Source organism: Papio anubis, chromosome 1 (assembly GCF_008728515.1).
Source record: "Papio anubis isolate 15944 chromosome 1, Panubis1.0, whole genome shotgun sequence".
Taxonomy (NCBI): Eukaryota; Metazoa; Chordata; class Mammalia; order Primates; family Cercopithecidae; genus Papio; species Papio anubis.
Window position 1 is genome coordinate 135,959,629 of NC_044976.1, and position 18,468 is coordinate 135,978,096.

Consider the following 18,468-nt stretch of genomic DNA (forward strand, 5'->3'; position numbering starts at 1 on the left):
CACACACTACTAAAAGCCCTGGGCTCCAGCTGAGTGCTGGTGGCACGAACCGGCCAGCCAGCTCACTGGGGAGAGCACACCCCAGAATAATTCTGCTGTCTGAAGGGGGGACTCCTGTGCTGTGGTCATGTGACTGCAAAGGCACTTGCTGAAATTGCTGTTCCTGGGACTCCCAAAAACAGTAGCGCTGCCAGATTTGTGTCCTGACAGTGTCTAGCATCCTCTGTCATGCGGGGAGGGCAGGGATGGTGAGACAACCCTGAGGGACCCCTGGTGCGGGGAGAGGCAGGGGGTGTGCAAGGAGTGTGGGTTGGAGAGAGATGACCAAGGGGCTTCTGTGAACGTGGTCCACACCAGCAGGAAGGCAGAATCCTTCCCGCCCTTCCTTTATGATTTGCAAACCTGGACCCAGCCCAGCCTCCAGAAGAGACTTCAAGAGTTTTAAGCAGCTGGCTAGCAGGACTTTCTTTTACACAGAATAGACTAACTTTTTCATAGAACGGGGCTGGGGTAAGGCCAGGAAAATTAAACAAGCACTAAAAATATTGTCACGCTGCTGACAGCACAATCACAGGCCCCAGACCTGGGTGGCATCCAGACAGCCCTGTTCTTTCGAGACAGCCCCCTCCTCCAGGCTCAGGGACCTGTCTGGCTGTGAGCTCCCAGGAGGTCCCAGGGGTGTGACCTCCTTCCCTCCCTCCCTCCCTTTTCTCTTCACCCCAGGCCAGCCCAGGGCCAGCTATAAAGCTGGCCCAGCCTGGCTCTCAGCACGCCCAGCTGCCTAAGACCCTCCTTCAGTCTCCTTAGAGGACAGCTCCACTCTGCCTCCTGCTCCTCCAGAGCAGCACCATGCGGCTCCTGTGGCTCTTATGGGCACTCTGGGTGCTGCCCCTGGCCGGCCCGGGGGTGGCCATGACTGGGGAGCAGCTCCTGGGCAGCCTGCTGCAGCAGCTGCAGCTCAGCGAGGTGCCTGTACCTGACAGGGTCAACATGGAGGAGCTGGTCATCCCCGCCCACGTGAGGGCCCAGTATGTGGCCCTGCTGCGGCGCAGCCATGGGGACCGCTCCCGCGGGAAGAGGTTCAGCCACAGCTTCCGAGGTGAGGCCCTCCCTCCCTGCTGCCCCCGGTCCCATGGTCAGGGACAGGCCGGTTGTGCCCACTCTGGTGGTGTCAAAGGGCTCCTGGCCTTTTAGGACTCTGTGGGAGGCTGTGTGAGGGCCAGGGTCCAAGGAGCAGTGAGGAGGGGCCAGGCCTGGGCCCAGGGTCTCCAGCTGTGCACTGAGGGCCCCCCTCTAGCCCAGGGGAGGTGCATCAGGCTAGACCTGTTGGAAAAACCAAGGCATCAGAGAAGGGGAGGGTAGAGGAGAAAAAGTAGAGCTGGGGGAGCGGGTGAGTGTGTGCCTCAAGGAACTTGGTGCAGCTGTACTCCCGGGGTCTGTTTTCACACTGCCACTCTGGTCTGAACCTAACCTTGAGTAAATGGCTTTAATATCCTCTCTCCACCATGTGCTCATCTGGAACAGGGGTATGACTATGTCTTAGCCATCTTCCAGCACTGTGAACATCCAAGTGAGTTCTTGTGGATAGAAGCATGTTTGGATAACTGAAAAATACCTAAGTAGACTACCTGGGTTATACCTGGCTGTCAGGGGTGCAGCTGGGCCTGAATCCTCCCGAAGCCTCTCGCCTCCCTAGCTCCTCAGTGCCCAGAGCTAGACCCAAGGCCGGGCACCTGGGTGAGGATTCTGCTCCTAGCATCTCAGCTGAGGCAAACTTGCTAGCCCGGGGTCCCACAGTCGCCCCTGCCTGCTGGATGTAAACTGTTACTAAACAAGGCCCAGATCCAAGGGAGATTTTTAAACTGGGCTTGCCCCAGAGATAGAACAGGGACGATGTCTCCTGGCCTGGCTGCCAGCTCAGTGTCCCTGCCATCCTCAGAGATCCCCTGGAGTCCGGGGAGGCCCTGCTGACCCTGCTCTTGTCCCCAGAGATGGCCGGCAGGTTCCTGGCGTCGGAGGCCAGCACCCACCTGCTGGTGTTCGGCATGGAGCAGCGGCTGCCGCCCAACAGCGAGCTGGTGCAGGCCGTACTGCGGCTCTTCCAGGAGCCGGTCCCCAAGGCCGCGCTGCACAGGCATGGGCGGCTGTCCCCGCGCAGCGCCCGGGCCCGGGTGACCGTCGAGTGGCTGCGCGTCCGCGACGACGGCTCCAACCGCACTTCTCTCATCGACTCCAGGTGGGGGTCGCGCGGGCGCGCAGGGCAGGGGGAGGGGGCTGCTCGGCCTGGCTTGGGGGCGGGGACGCGGGGGGCGGGGCGGGGCCCTTGGGGCTCGTCCCAGTCCCCGCCCTCACGCGGCGCTGGGTCTCGGTGTCGTGTCTCAGGCTGGTGTCCGTCCACGAGAGCGGCTGGAAGGTCTTCGACGTGACTGAGGCCGTGAACTTCTGGCAGCAGCTAAGCCGGCCCCGGCCTCCTCTGCTGCTACAAGTGTCGGTGCAGAGGGAGCACCTGGGCCCGCTGGCGTCCGGCGCCCACAAGTTGGTCCGCTTTGCCTCGCAGGGGGCGCCGGCCGGGCTTGGGGAGCCCCAGCTGGAACTGCACACGCTGGACCTCAGGGACTATGGGTAGGTGCCGGACTGTGCAGACCAGAGACAAGCAACCACTGGGTGGTCCAGACCCCCGTCCCCAGGACTGTCTGGGGTACTGGATGGTGGCGGTGGACGAGGGGTTGGGGGGGAGCGTGGTGCAGACTGTCCCAGGATGCCAGCGATTGCCCACTTCATGTCAGGGTTTCTAATGGTAGAAATTGTTTTATTGGCCAGGCGTGGTGGCTCAGGCCTGTAACCCTAGCACCTTGGAAGGCCAAGGTGGGTGGATCACCAGGTCAGGAGTTCGAGACCAGCCTGACCAAATGGTGAAACCCCGTGTCTACCAAAAATACAAAAATTACCCGGGCGTAGTGGCGTGCGCCCCTAATCCCAGCTACTCAGGAGGCTGAGGCAGGAGAATCGCTTGAACCCGGGAAGTGGAGGTTGCAGTGAGCCAAGATCACACCACTGCACTCCAGCCTGGGGGACAGAGCGAGACTCCATCTCAGGGAAAAAAAAAAAAAAGGAAAAAAAGAAAAGAGAAAGAAATTGTATTATTCAGGCCAGGCGCGTGGCTCATGCCTGTAATCCCAACACTTTGGGAGGCTGAAGTGGAGGATTGCTTAAAGCCAGGAGTTTGACACCAGCCTGGGCCATATAGTGAAATCCTATCCTTAAAAAAAATTTTTTTTAAAGTTTTTAAAAAACGACAAAAAAAAAAAAAAATTGTAAGGCCAGGTATGGTGGCTCATGCCTATAATCCCAGCACTTTGGGAACTGAGGCCAGCACATCACCTGAGGTCAGGAGTTCCAGACCAGCCTGGCCAACACGGTGAAACCCCGTCTCTACTAAAAATACAAAAATTAGCTGGGCGTGGTGGCCCGCGCCTGTAATCCCAGCTACTTGGGAGGCTGCAGCAGAAGAATCGCTTGAACCCGGGAGGCGGAGGGTGCAGTGAGCCAAGATCGCAACATTGCACTCCAGCCTGGGCAACAAGAGCGAAACCCTGTCTCAAAAAAAAAAAAAACAAAACAAAACAGAAATTGTATTATTCATTTTATTTATCTTTGATAATTTTCAATGGATTTTTATGTTGCCATTGACTCCATATACACATGATTGTAATCACCTACTTCCACTTTATCCTTCTTCGTGATTAAATTTTTGAAAAATCCTAGCTTTAGCGGTTACTAGGGGAGATGAGCTTCCCTCCTGCTTTGGTGAATTCTTTCCTTATGGACAAGTTAGCTCTCTGGAGCAGATGGGGGCTGCATAGCACAGTGGTGAAGAAGAGGCCTTGGAACCAGTCGGCCTGGCCTCCATCTAGCTCTGCCTTCCACTGGCTGCACGTCCTCTGGCACGTCACCGAACACCTCTGAGTGTCAGTGGCCTCAGGTGGAATGGGGATAATGTTGGAACCTACCTGAGGATGAAATGCAGACATCACCTGAGATAATACATGTGAAGTACCTAGTTCAGTGTCTGGCCTGTTAGGAGACCTTTAATTAATAGTAGCTGATTTAATTATTTATGTTTCAGATATGTTTATTCATTCATCTTCTCACAAATGTCCAGCTTTTAAAACAGTGAGAGCTGGATCATAAATCTCCCTCCCAGGTGTCCACTAAGCTGTGCCCCAGGCCTTCTGACCTCAGCCTTCCCAGCTGACTGCTGACCCTGCTCTCCTTGCCCACACAGAGCTCAGGGCGACTGTGACCCTGAAGCACCAGTGACCGAGGGCACCCGTTGCTGCCGCCAGGAGATGTACATTGACCTGCAGGGGATGAAGTGGGCCGATAACTGGGTGCTGGAGCCCCCGGGCTTCCTGGCTTATGAGTGTGTGGGCACCTGCCAGCAGCCCCCGGAGGCCCTGGCCGTCAAGTGGCCATTTCTGGGGCCGCGACAGTGCATCGCCTCGGAGACTGCCTCGCTGCCCATGATCGTCAGCATCAAGGAGGGAGGCAGGACCAGGCCCCAAGTGGTCAGCCTGCCCAACATGAGGGTGCAGAAGTGCAGCTGTGCCTCGGATGGGGCACTCGTGCCAAGGAGACTCCAGCCATAGGTGCCTGGTGTATCCATTGAATCCTCTAACTGAACATGTGCATAGAAGTGGTCTTAATGTAGGTCTTAACTTTATACTTAGCAAGTTACCCCATCCCCATTTAGTGCTCCTGTATGACCTTTGCCCTGTGTCCTTCCATTTCCTATATTTCCTATCCATCACCCATCCTAAGCACTTACATGAGTAAATAATGCAGCTCAGATGCTGAGCTCTAGTAGGAAATGCTGGCATGCCGATTACAAGATACAGCTGAGCAATGCACAAATTTTCAGCTGGGAGTTTCTGTTCTCTGGCAAATTCTTAACCGAGTCTGGAACAATAATACCCTATGATTAGACAGAACTGAATTGCTCTATTATATGAGGAATTAAAACCTTCAAATCTCTATTTCCCCCAAATACTGACCCATTCTGGACTTTTGTAAACATACCTAGGCCCCTGTTCCCCTGAGAGGGTGCTAAGAGGAAGGATGAAGGGCTTCAGGCTGGGGGCAGTGGACAGGGAATCAGGATGCCTGGTTTCTGGATCTGACAGGGCCACAAGCTAGGATCTCAAACAAACGCAGAAGGCTTTGGGTTGTCATTTCCTCTTAAAAAGGAGGAGCTGGGCTTCAGCTCTAAGACTTCATTGCCTTGGGGATCAGATAGCCCCTACCTACCCCTGCCCACCCTTCTGGAGACTGAGCCTTGCCTGTGCATATTTAGGTCATTTCCCACACTGTCTTAGAGAACTTGTCACCAGAAACCACATGTACTTGAGTGTTTTTTGTTAATTTAGCCAAAGCAATTGAATGTAGATACTCAGAAGAAATAAAAATTGATGTTTCACTCTGTGTCTGTTTGTAATTTCCAGGAGCAATAATGGGGAATGAGAGCAACATAATGATCTGAAGAAAGGACCCCCAACCTCTAAGGGGCACTGAAGACTATAATAGCTAAAGTTAGATGAGGACTTCATTTATTATATTTCTATTTTCTCACACAACTCTCATTCCAAAAATAGTAAACAATCACTCACATATGCCTCCTCTTTAGTTGATGTGCTGCCAAAGCGAGCACTGCGGCCTCTTTTTGTTTTTTTTTTTTTTTTTTTTTTTTTGAGACAGAGTCTGGCTCTGTCACCCAGGCTGGAATGCAGTGGCACGATCCAAGTAGCTGGAATTACAGGCATGTGCCACCATGCCCAGCTAATTTTTTTTTTTTTTTTTTTTTTTTTGAGACGGAGTCTCACTCTGTTGTCCAGGCTGGAGTGCAGTGGCATAATCTTGGCTCACTGTAACCTCCTCCTCCTGGGTCAAGCAATTCTCCTGCCTCAGGCTCCCAAGTAGCTGGGACTATAGGCGTGTGCCACCATGGCCGGCTAATTTTTTGGGTTTTGTTGTTGTTGTTGTTGTTGTTGTTGTTTTTGAGATGAGTCTCGCACTGTCAGCTGGGCTGGAGTGCAGTGGTGTGATCTCAGCTCGCTGCAACCTCCGCCTCCCAGGTTCAAGCGATTCTCCTGCCTCAGCCTCCCAAGTAGCTGGGATTACAGGCGCCCACCACTATGCCCGGCTAATTTTTTTGTATTTTTAGTAGAGACGGGGTTTCACCATGTTGGCCAGGCTGGTCTCGAACTCCTGACCTCGTTATTTGCCTGCCTTGGCTTCCCAAAGTGCTGGGATTACAGGCATGAGCCACTGCGCCCAGCCCTTGGCATTTTTTTTAGTAGAGACAGGGTTTCACCATGTTGGCCAGGCAGGTTTCAAACTCCTGACTTCAGGTAATCCGCCCACCTTGGCCTCCCAAAGTGCTGGGATTACAGGCATAAGCCACCATGCCCAGCCTAATTTTTGCATTTTTTAGTACAGACAGGGTTTTGCTATGTTGGCCAGGCTGGTCTCGAACTCCTGACCGCAAGTGATCTGCCCGCCTCAGTTTCCCAAAGTGCTGGGATTACAGGCTGAGCCACCGTGCCCGGCCTGCCTCCTCTTTAGAAAGCACCATAACTCCAACAATAGTGGTGATGGGCAATGGGGGTTGACAATAGTGTGGTAAGCGAGCTAACATTTCTTGAGTATTCACTATGAAACAGGGAACTGGGCTAGGCATTGTCACATGTCAATTCTTGCAGCTATCCCATGAGGTGAGTATTATTCACCCTGTTTTTTAGATGAAGAAACAGCCTGAGGTAACGTGAGTGTGTTGAATCTCTATCCCACAGAATGGGTTATAAACTCCTTCCCATGCCAATCCCCGATAAGCTGCTCTGCTGATGACACAAGCATTAGGTTAAAATGTCATCTGGGAGCTGTCTTATGCAATTCCCCGCCATTTAGCTTTCCCATTCAGCTGGGTTTCCTTATGCTTGTCTATGGAGAAAGTTATACAGTCATGTACCGTAAAATGATGGTTCGGTCAATGACAGACCATATACACAATGGTGGTCCCATAAGATTACAATGGAGCTGAAAAATCCCTATGGTCTAGTGACATCATAGTCATTATGATGTTCTAGCACAACTCATTACTCATGTGTTTCTGGTGATGCTGATATAAACACACTTACTGTGCTGTCAGTTGTATAAAAACACAGCACATGCTAGGCCGGGCATGGTGGCTTACGCCTGTAATCCTAACACTTTGGGAGGCTGAGGAAGGTGGATCCAGGAGTTCGAGACCAGCCTGACCAATATGGTCAAACCCCATCTCTACTAAAAAAACAAAAATTAGTCAGGCGTGGTGGCGGGTGCCTGTAGTCCCAGCTACTCAGGAGGATGAGACAGGAGAAGAATCATTTGAACCCAGGAGGCAGAGGTTGCAGTGAGCTGATATTACACCACTGCACTCCAGCCTGGGTGACAGAGCGAGACTCCATCTCAAAAAATAAAATAAAGTAAAATAAAATAAAGCACAGCACATGCAGTTATACATAGTATATAATACTTGATAAGTGACTGTTACTGTTATGTATTTACTATACTTTCTATTATTTTAGAGTACTCTTTCTACTTATTTAAAAAAAAAAAAGTTAACCGTAAAACAGGCTCAGGCGGGTCCTTCAGGAGGAATCCAGAAGAAGGCATTTTTATCGTAGGGGATGACAGCTCCATGTGTGTTAATACCCCTGAAGACCTTACATTGGGACAAAATGTGGAGGCGGAAGACAGTGATATTGATGATCCTGACCCCATGTAGGCCTAGGCTACTGTGTGTTTGTGTTTTTATTTTTTAACAAAAAAGCTTAAAAATTAGAAAAAAAATTAAATTTTTTAATAGAAAAAGCTTATAGAATAAGGATAAAAGGATAAAAGCTTATAGAATAAGGAAAAAAAAGGATAAAAATAAGGATAAAAAGAGCGTGGTGGCTCACGCCTGTAACCCTAGCACTTTGGGAGGCCATGGCGGCAGATTGGCTGAACTCAGGAGTTTAAGGCCAGCCAGGGCAACATGGTGAAACCCTACCTCTACTAAAATACAAAAATCACCTGTGCATGGTGGTGCATGCCTGTAGTCCCAGCTACTCAGGAGGCTGAGAAAGGAGAATCTCTTGGACCCAAGAGACAGAAGTTGCAGTGAGCCGAGATCACACCACTGGACTCCAGCCTAGGTGACAGAGCGGGACTCTGTTCCCCTCCAAAAAAATAAAAGAATAAGGATAAAAAGAAAAATATTTGTATACATCTGTACAATATGTTTGTGTGTGTGTTTTTTTTTTTTTTTGAGACGGAGTCTCGCTCTGCCACCCAGGCTGGAGTACAGTGGCCTGATCTCAGCTCACTGCAAGCTTCCGCCTCCTGGGTTTACGCCATTCTCCTGCCTCAGCCTCCCGAGTAGCAGCTGGGACTACAGGCGCCCGCCACCTCGCCCGGCTAGTTTTTTGTGTTTTCAGTAGAGATGGGGTTTCACCGTGTTAGCCAGGATAGTCTCGATCTCCTGACCTCATGATCCGCCCGTCTCGGCCTCCCAAAGTGCCGGGATTACAGACTTGAGCCACCGCGCCCTGCCTTGTGTTTTAATTGTTATTACAAAAGAGTCGACTAGGCGTGGTGGCTCACACCTGTAATCCCAGCACTTTGGGAGGCTGAGGTGGGCAGATCACCTGAGGTCGGGAGTTCAAGACCAGCCTGACGAATATGGTGAAATCCCTTCTCTACTAAAAATACAAAATTAGCCGAGCATGGTGGTGCATGCCTGTAATCCCAGCTACTCGGGAGGCTGAGGCAGGAGAATTGCTTGAACCCGGGAGGCGGAGGTTGCAGTGAGCTGAGATCGTGCCATTGCACTCCAGCCTGGTGACAGAGTGAGACTCCGTCTCAAAAAAAAAAAAAAAAAAAAAAAAAGAGTCAAAAAGTTTCTTTTTAATTTAGCATTTATAAAAAAGTTACAGTAAGCTAAGGTCAATTATTAAAGAAAGAAAAATTTAGTTTTACAAATTTAGTGTAGGCTAAGTATACAGTGTTGATAAAGTCTACAGTAGTGTACAGTAATGTCCTAGGCCTTCATATTCACTCATTACTCACTCACTGACTCACCCGAAGCAACCTCCAGTCCTCCAAGCTCCATTCATGGCAAGTGCCCTATAGATGTTGTGCCATTTTAAAATATTTTACACTATGTTTCTACTGTACCTTCTCTATGTTTAGGTATGTTTAGATACACAAATACTTACCATTGTGTTACGATTGCCTACAGTATTCAGTACAGTAATACGCTGTACAGGTTTGTAGCCTAGGAGCAATAGGCTACACCACACAGTCTAGGTGTGTAGTAAGCTCCACCATGTAGGTTTATGTGAGTGCACTCCACCATGTTTCCACAGCAACGAAATTGCCTAACAGTGCATTTCTTAGAACATATCCCCATTGTTAAGTGAGGCATGCCTGTACTTCAGGATAAAGGACTATTTCTAACCTACAAGCTAATTAATAGTAACTAAATAATACAAGAAAAATAGGCTGGGCATGGTGGTGGCTCATGTCTATAATTCCAGCAGTTTGGGAGTCCGAGGTGGGTGGATGGCTCTAGGCCAGGAGTCCAAGACCAGTCTGGCTAACATGGTGAAACCCAGTCTCTATTAAAAATACAAAAATTGGGCCGGGCACGGTGGCTCAAGCCTGTAATCCCAGCACTTTGGGAGGCCGAGACGGGCGGATCAGGAGGTCAGCAGATCGAGACCATCCTGGCTAACACGGTGAAACCCCGTCTCTACTAAAAAATACAAAAAAACTAGCCGGGCGAGGTGGCGGGCGCCTGTAGTCCCGGCTACTGGGGAGGCTGAGGCAGGAGAATGGCGGGAACCCGGGAGGCGGAGCTTGCAGTGAGCTGAGATCCGGCCACAGCACTCCAGCCTGGGCGACAGAGCGAGACTCCGTCTCAAAAAAAAAAAAAAACAAAAAAAACAAAAAAACAAAAAAACAAAAATTAGCTGGGCGTGGTGGCACACACCTGTGATCCTACTCAGGAGGCTGAGGTAGGGAATCACTTGAATCTGGGAGGTGGAGGTGGCAGTAAGCCAAGATTGCACCACTGCACTCCAGCCTAGGTGACAGAGCAAGACTCTTGTCTCACAAAAAAAAAAAAAAAAAAAAAAAATTAAAATTAAATAATAACAAAGAAAAATAGAGCTAAAAAATGTCTAAAGACAGCCAAGATTTGAGATTTGGCAAGAATATTGTTGAAGGTAGTGGGAGAGGATTTGGCTCTGACTTATAAATGGCCAGATCACTTCCATAAGACATCAGAATGAAGCCTTTCCATTTGGGGTACTGTAAATACCAGGGCATATGGTTGCTTTGTGTACTAGAAGGATATCAATACCCACCTGAAGAACTCTACCAGCTACACAGTGATAAATCTGTGGCTCTAAAAGATCCGTGGATTTCCAGGCAGTCATATGCAATCAGTGGCAAAGATGGGCCTGCTCACACCAGGCTGAGTGTGAGCTAAAATTTAAAAAAAAAAATGCAGGAGATTGACTTCATTTCAAAATGTAAGGTGTACTCATTAGGGCAGGAAGACAGTGTGGTACACAGAACGCTCTCCCCAAAGACACCCAGGCCCTAATCCTTGCAACCTGTGACTATGTTATGTTACACAGCAAAAAAGACTCTGCAGATGTAATTAAGGTTACAAACCTTAAAATAGGGAGATTATCTTGGATTACCCGAGTGTGCCCAATCTAATCACATGAGCCTTTCAAGGCAGAGAACTTTCTCTGGCTGGAGGCAGGAAAGATGAGGTAGGGGGACGTCAAAGAGATCTGAAGCAGGAGAAGGACTTGCCCTGCCATAGCTGGTTTGAAGATGAGGGAGGCCATGAGCTAGGGAAAGTGAGTGGCCTCTAAAAGGTGGACTGACTCCCAACTGATAGCCAGCAAGGAAAGGGGACCTCAGTTCTGCACCCACATGGAAGTGAATTCTGCCAACACTTGAATGAGTCTGAAGGTGGATCCTCCCCCAGAGCCTCCAGATAAGAGCCCAGATCATCAGGTGACGTGGGGATTTGTCTTTGTGAGACCTGGAGCAGAGAAACCAGCTGAGGCTACTCAGACTGTTTTTTTTGTTTTGTTTTGCTTTGTTTTGTTTTATTTTAAAGACAGGGTCTCACTGTCACCCAGACTGGAATACAGTGGCACAATCATAGCTCACTGCAGCCTCGATCTCCCAGGCTCAAGTGATCCTCCCCTCTCACCCTCCCCAAGTAGCTGGGACTACAGACTCACACCACCATACTGGCTAATTTTTAAAATTTTTGTAAAGACAGGGGTCTCCCTATGTTGCCCAGGATAGCCTCAAACTCCTGGGCTCAAGTGGTCCTCCCACCTTGGCCTCCCAAAGTGCTGGGATTGTAGGCGTGAAGCCACTGTACCTGGCTCCTAGACAGACTTCAAATCTACAAAATGTGAGATAAAGTTTTTTCATTTTAAGCAACTAAATTTGTGATGAATTAATACAGCAGCAATAGAAAATTAATATAGATAATGGGATAAGTAAGCCAAACATCTAATGGGATAAGTAAGCCAAATCCCATTAGAAGTGGGATGTAATTACAATTTTTTTCACTTAAAAGGTGAAATAAAAGGCCAGGTGCAGTGGCTCAAGCCTGTAATGCCAGCACTTTGGGAGGCCAAGGCAGGCAGATTGCTTGAGCCTGGGAGTTCAAAAGCAACTTGTACAACATAGTGAGACCATCCCCATCGTCCATACTTTAAAAGATACAAAAAATTAGCCAGGAGTAGTAGTTGTAGTCCCAGCTACTTGGCAGGCTGAGGCGGGAGGAGTGTTTGAGCCTGGGAGGTTGAGGCTGCAGCGAGCTGTGATGGTGCCACTACACTTTAGCCTGGGTGACAGAGCAAGAACTTGTCTCAAAAAAGAAAGAAAGAAAGAACATTAAAGATAATTTTTAACGTATTGAAAACCATAATCCCACCATCCTAAAACAAAATGGTTTTTGCATATCACATGTTTCCATGCAGCATGAGTAAATACTTATTTTTAAAGATCAAGGTTTTGGCCGGGCACCATAGTTCACGCCTATAATCCCAGCACTTTGGGAGGCTGAGGCAGGTGGATCACGAGGTCAGGAGATCGAGACCATCCTGGCCAACATGGTGAAACCCCATCTCTACTAGAAAAAAAAAAACACAAAAATACAAAAAATTAGCTGGGCGTGGTGGCGGGTGCCTGTAGTCCCAGCTACTTGGGAGGTTGAGGCAGGACAATGGTGTGAACCTGGGAGGCAGAGCTTGCAGTGAGCCACGATCACGCCACTGCCCTCCAGCCTGGGCGACAGGGCGAGACTCATCTCAAAAAAAAAAAAAAAAAATTAAGGTTTTGGCCAGGCATGGTGGCTCACCTTGTAATCCCAGCACTTTGGGAGGCCAAGACAGGTGGATCACCTGAGGTCAGGAATTCGAGACCAGCCTGGCCAACATGGGGAAACCCCGTTTCTACTAAAAATACAAAAATTAACTGGGTGTGGCGGTGCATACCTGTAGTCCCAGCTCTTCAGGAGGCTGGGGCAGGAGAATTACTTGAACCTGGGAGGTGGAGGTTGCAGTGTGCCGAGACTGCACCACTGTACTCCAGCCTGGGTGACAAAGCTAGACTCTGTCTCAAAAAAAAAAAAGGGGGGGGTTCTTTCTTTTCTTTTTCTTTTCTTTTTTTTTTTTTTGAGACAGGGTCTCACCCTGTTGATCAGGCTAGAGTGCAGTGGCAGGATCTTAGCTCACTGTAACCTCCACCTCCCAGGTTCAACTGATCCTCCACCTCAGCTTCCTGAGTAGCTGGGACTACAGGCACGTACCACCACACCTGGCTAATTTTTTATTTTTATTATTTATTTATTTATTTATTTACTTATTTATTTATTTTTTTTTTTTTTTTGAGACGGAGTCTCGCTCTGCTGCCCAGGCTGGAGTGCAGTGGCCGGATCTCAGCTCACTGCAAGCTCCGCCTCCCGGGTTCACGCCATTCTCCTGTCTCAGCCTCCCGAGTAGTTGGGACTACAGGCACCCGCCACCGCGCCCGGCTAGTTTTTTGTATTTTTAGTAGAGACGGGGTTTCACCGTGTTAGCCAGGATGGTCTCGATCTCCTGACCTCGTGATCCGCCCGTCTCGGCCTCCCAAAGTGCTGGGATTACAGGCTTGAGCCACCGCGCCCGGCCTATTATTTATTTATTTATGTGTTTGTTTTGGTAGAGACAGGGTTTTGCCATGTTGCCCAGGATGGTCTCGAACTCCTGAGCTCAAGCGATCCGCCTGCCTCAGCCTTCCAAAGTGTTGGAATTACAGGCATGAGCCACTGCGCCCGGCCAAAATCAAGTTTTAATGTGCCTACTGCATAGGAGAAAGAAGCGAAGAGAGTTACACTCCAAAAGGGTCACATTGGTTCTAAATCTGTGTGGTAGGATTGAAAACAACGTTTTTCCATTTGTTCTCTCTCTCTCTTTTCTTTTTTTTTTTTTTTGCAGAGTGTCACTCTGTCGCCCAGGCTGAAGTGCAGTGGCACAATCTCGGCTCACTGTAACCTCTGCTTCCCGGGTTCAAGCGATTCTTGTGCATCAGCCACCAGAATAACTGGCAGTACAAGCATAGGCCATGATGCCCGGCTAATTTTTGTATTTTTAGTAGAGACACGGTTTTGCCACGTTGGCTAGGCTTGTTTGGAACTCCTGTTTTCAAATGATCACCTGTCTTGTTCTCCCAAAGTGCTGGGATTACAGGCATGAGCCACTGTACCCGGCCTTCCATTTGATCTCATTTCTATTTTTTCTAAAATAAACACATATCATTTATGCAATAACAAAAAGAATGCAAAAATGCACTCAAAAATGTGCCTCTTTGGAGAGGCTCCTAGGACACGGAGGATTGAGGGCCAAGGCACTCGCCATCTGTTTATCTGGGAGCAGCACAGGCTTTTCTCTCATTTCCCAGGTCATCTCAGTTTTTAGGAGAGACTGGCCTGCTGTTTAGAGATAGGAGAGACTGGCCTGCTGTTTAGAGGGAGGCCCTGAGGCCCGGATAGTGAAGAAGCAGAAGTAGTAGACAGAAGTGAAGCAGCATCCATTTTGTCTGAGACAGCTGGAGGGGGCCATCAGGCAGGACAGAGGGGAGTGAAGAGGGAGGAAGGGCACGAACAGCTGAACATGACTGGTGGATGAGAGGATGGGAGTAGAGGGGTGAAGGTGGGCAGTCCTGGCAGCCTTGTGGATATGTCTGTTCAGAGACAGCAAAAGAGTAGTGGGTGCCCAAGGAGACAAGTGCCAGCAGAGACTGAGTATGTCCCATGGCAGGATGGCAGTGCAAGGCTAGGGGTGTCCTTTAGGGTGGCTGGGTGGGAATGAAGGGCTTCCCCTCTCCTCTCCTCAACTTCGGTTCAGAGGAACTCCACAGGTATCAGATGTGATTGCCTTGGAAACCAAGGCAGAGGCCACAGCACCAAGGAAATGGGTCTTTAGAGTCAGCAAGGTCATTAAAAGAGAATAAAATGGGCTTACCTACATATAAAATAGGTAACAGACTGGCTGCAGTGGCTCATGCCTGTAATCCTAACACTGGGAGGCCGAGGAGGGAGGATTGCTTGAGGTCAAGAGTTCAAGATCGGCCGGGCGCGGTGGCTCAAGCCTGTAATCCCAGCACTTTGGGAGGCCGAGGCGGGTGGATCACGAGGTCAGGAGATCGAGACTATCCTGGCTAACATGGTGAAACCCCGTCTCTACTAAAAATACAAAAAACTAGCCGGGCGTGGTGGCGGGCGCCTGTAGTCTCAGCTACTTGGGAGGCTGAGGCGGGAGAATGGCGTGAACCCGGGAGGCGGAGCTTGCAGTGAGCCGAGATCACACCACTGCATTCCAGCCTGGGAGCACAGCGAGACTCCGTCTCAAAAAAAAAAAAAAAAAAAAAAAAAAAAAAGAGTTCAAGATCAACCTAGACTGACATAGTGAGACCTCATTTCTATTATATTTTTTATATATATATATATATATATATTTGTTTTTTTCTGTTTTCTTACTTTGTTTTTATTTTTTGTCATTGTTTTCTCTTTTGTTCTTTTTTATTTCCATTTTGTATTTTTTTAAAAATAAAATATAATAGATAAACTTTGTATATATAAACTTTAAACTCTGGAGATGAAAAAATAATAGATCAAAACTACCACAGGAAAGAACAATTTGTAGTCAGTGACTCACTTGCTGCCCTAAGTCCAAACTCAGGGGAGCAAGTGCCTTTGCTACTCTGTCTCTTATGTGGCCAGTCCTGGCTGGGGATCAAGCCAACACTGGGGGTCACCAACATGGCCTCTTTTTTTTTTTTTTAGACAAGAGTCTCACACTGTCACTCAGGTTGGAGTGCAATGGCATGACCTTGGCTCACTGCAATCTCCACCTCCCGGGTTCAAGCAATTCTCCTGCCTCAGCCTCCTGAGTAGCTGAGATGACAGGTGCCCGCCACCATGCCCGGCTGTATTTTTAGTAGAGATAGGGTTTCACCATGTTGGCCAGGCTGGTCTCAAACTCCTGACCTCAGGTGATCCATTCGCCTCAGCCTCCCAAAGTGCTGGGATTACAGGCATAAGCCACTGCACCTGGCCATCCTTTCTTAGGCTTTTGCAGTTCTCCTATTTCACCCTGGCTCCTGGAAGTGGAAGCGAGAGATATCAAGGCAAGGCAACCAGGGATGGGTTTTTGTGAGGGGTCGGAAAGGAGTGAGACACAAGTGTCCCTCACACCCCACTCCAAAGCACGCATTCGGCTTCAGCACAACCTCCTGGATTGGAGGTCAGATCCAGAGCTCCCCACAGCCAGGAAAAGCAAAGGGCCCTGCAGTGCCCTGGTGGACTATGGGAAGGGTGAGTATCCTGCAGAGGAGCAGGCAGCATTAGGAAGCTGTGAAGGAGGGTAGACCACGAACTTCCTCACTACCTGACAAAGACTCCTCTACAACAAAAGGGAGGCCAAATGCAGGCAAACAGAAATGAGACAAGGAGAAGAGAAGTGCTGGCACACTGGTTCTAGTTCCATTCCTGAGGTCCTGCACTCTGTAGGTGCCCTTCTGGTCTGTGAGCGCCCCTGTGCCTCTCCCAAGCACTGTACAGAAGTCCCCCTTTTCCTTCAGCCAGTTTGAACTGCTGGGTTTCTGGTTTCAGAGCTTTATGCTGGTAACCATTAGGCTATGTCGCAACATGGCAGCTATGAGAGCTCTTTTTTTTTTTTTTTTTTTTTTGAGACGGAGTCTTGCTCTGTCACCCAGGCTGGAGTGCAGTGGCCGGATCTCAGCTCACTGCAAGCTCCTCCTCTCGGGTTCAGGCCATTCTCCTGCCTCAGCCTCCCGAGTAGCTGGGAGTACAGGCACCCGCCACTTCGCCCGGCTAGTTTTTTGTATTTTTTAGTAGAGACGGGGTTTCACCGTGTTAGCCAGGATGGTCTCGATGTCCTGACCTCATGATCCGCCCGTCTCGGCCTCCCAAAGTGCTGGGATTACAGGCTTGAGCCACCGCGCCCAGCCTACGAGAGCTCTTAAAGCCCCCAACCACTGGACCTTACAAATCTCACTTCTGGGAGTCACATTAAGAAAATAATGAGTCAGGCAAAGATTTTATCACAATAGTATGAACAAAACTTTTAAAAATTGAAGGCCGGGAGCGGTGGCTCATGTCTGTAATCCCAGCACTCTGGGAGGCCGAGGTGGGTGGATCACGAGGTCAGGAGTTCGAGACCAGCCTGGCCAACATGGTGAAACCCCATCTCTACTAAAAATACAAACTTTGGCCGGGTGTGGTGGCGCATGCCTGTAATCCCAGGTACTCGGGAGGCTGAGACAGGAGAATCCCTTGAATCCAGGAGGTGGAAGTTGCAGTGAGCTGAGATGGTGCCACTTCACTCCAGCCTGGGTAACAGAGACTCCGCCTCAAAAACAAATAAATAGGCCGGGCGCAGTGGCTCACACCTGTAATCCCAGCACTTTGGGAGGCCGAGGCGGGCGGATCACCTCAGGTCGGGAGTTCAAGATCAGCCTGACCAACATGGAGAAACCCTGTCTCTACTAAAAATACAAAAAATTAGCCGGGCGTGGTGTCGCATGCCTGTAATCCCAGCTACTCGGGAGGCTGAGGCAGGAGAATCGCTTGAACCCGGGAGGTGGAGGTTGCGGAGAGCTGAGATCGTGGCATTGCATTCCAGCCTGGGCAACAAGAGCGAAATTCCGTCTCAATAAATAAATAAAACAGAAATAGAGCATTATTTTCCTTAATAGTTAATATTATATTTGGTCCTCACTTTAAAAGGTGCACAAACTGAGGGCCTGGGGACTTGCTCAGGGAAGCTCACAGAAAGCAGCCCCTCGCCTGGAAGTGGGGGTGTGCATTACACGAAAAGGACTAGAAAAGCTAGTAAAGACCATGGGATCTAAGGGTCCTCTAGGAACACCACCTTCTTTCTCTCTATGTCATTTTTCCCTGCGGCCTCTTATATTTACTACTGATGGAAAAGGAAACATCACATTGGTGTAGCTTTTTAAAGCAAGAGACAGGTCGGGCGCGGTGGCTCATGCCTATAATCCCAGCACTTTGGGAGGCCGAGGCGGGCGGATAACCTGATGTCAGGAGTTGAAGAGCAGCCTGACCAACACGGTGAAGCCCAGTCTCTACTAAAAATACAAAAATGATCCGGTCGTGGTGGCGGGCGCCTGTAATCTCAGCTACTCGGGAGGCTGAGGCAGGAGAATCGCTTGAACCCGGGAGATGGGGGTTGCAGTGAGCCGAGACAGCGCCACTGCACTCCAGCCTGGGTAACAAGAGTGAAACTCCGTCTCAACAACAACAAAAAGGCAAGTGACAGCAAGGGGCTGAGGGCGCGGGCTCGCGAAAGGGTCGAAGACTCGAACTTGTCCTTCTTGTCTCTAGTTTGGACAAATTCGCGGGAACCACTCAAGTTCAAGTGAATAAGCGGTGGCTGACCACCCTGGTGCCGCCTCTCCGCCACCCTGTCTGAACCTACGCCAGGAGGGCCTCGTTCATCCCCGCAAATCGGCAACCTGGAGAACTCCTCTGGGCCATGAGAGGCATCTGATGGCCAGCGCCAGAAATAATATTAGCCAGGCCTGGGTCGGGCCTCAGCCCTGAGCCTGAGGTGGCTTAGGAACAACGACCTCAGCCTTGAGGTGTGGGGGGAGGGGGGTCTGGCGTCCCTTGGCCTGCGGGCGCCCGAAGCTCACGCCTAGCTGCCACAGGAGCTTCCGGGACTAGAGCCCGGAGTTCCGCCCTCCAGTTGCGAGCGGAAGAGGCGGATACGCGGCCCGTGCGCGGCCGCGGATTGGCCCGCCCCGAGATCCTGGTTGCGGATT

The 18,468-nt window shown here is 49.9% G+C and overlaps 1 protein-coding gene across 1 annotated transcript; it reads left to right on the forward strand.

The window, feature by feature from the left end:
* The first annotated feature begins 278 nt into the window (after nt 1-278).
* Nucleotides 279-5,479, forward strand: LOC101011357 (left-right determination factor 2). The gene is made up of 4 exons (XM_003893039.5): nt 279-1,099; nt 1,990-2,236; nt 2,383-2,622; nt 4,286-5,479. The coding sequence occupies exons 1-4, from the start codon at nt 850-852 to the stop codon at nt 4,647-4,649; spliced, it is 1,101 nt and encodes a 366-aa protein (XP_003893088.1). The 5' UTR covers nt 279-849; the 3' UTR covers nt 4,650-5,479.
* The last annotated feature ends 12,989 nt before the right edge of the window (nt 5,480-18,468 follow it).

Coding starts and splice junctions, on each gene's coding strand:
- LOC101011357 (XM_003893039.5), top strand. CDS start 850: ATGCGGCTCCTGTGGCTCTTATGGGCACTCTGGGTGCTGCCCCTGGCC. Junction 1,100..1,989: donor GTTCAGCCACAGCTTCCGAG/GTGAGGCCCTCC, acceptor TCTTGTCCCCAG/AGATGGCCGGCAGGTTCCTG. Junction 2,623..4,285: donor CTGGACCTCAGGGACTATGG/GTAGGTGCCGGA, acceptor TTGCCCACACAG/AGCTCAGGGCGACTGTGACC.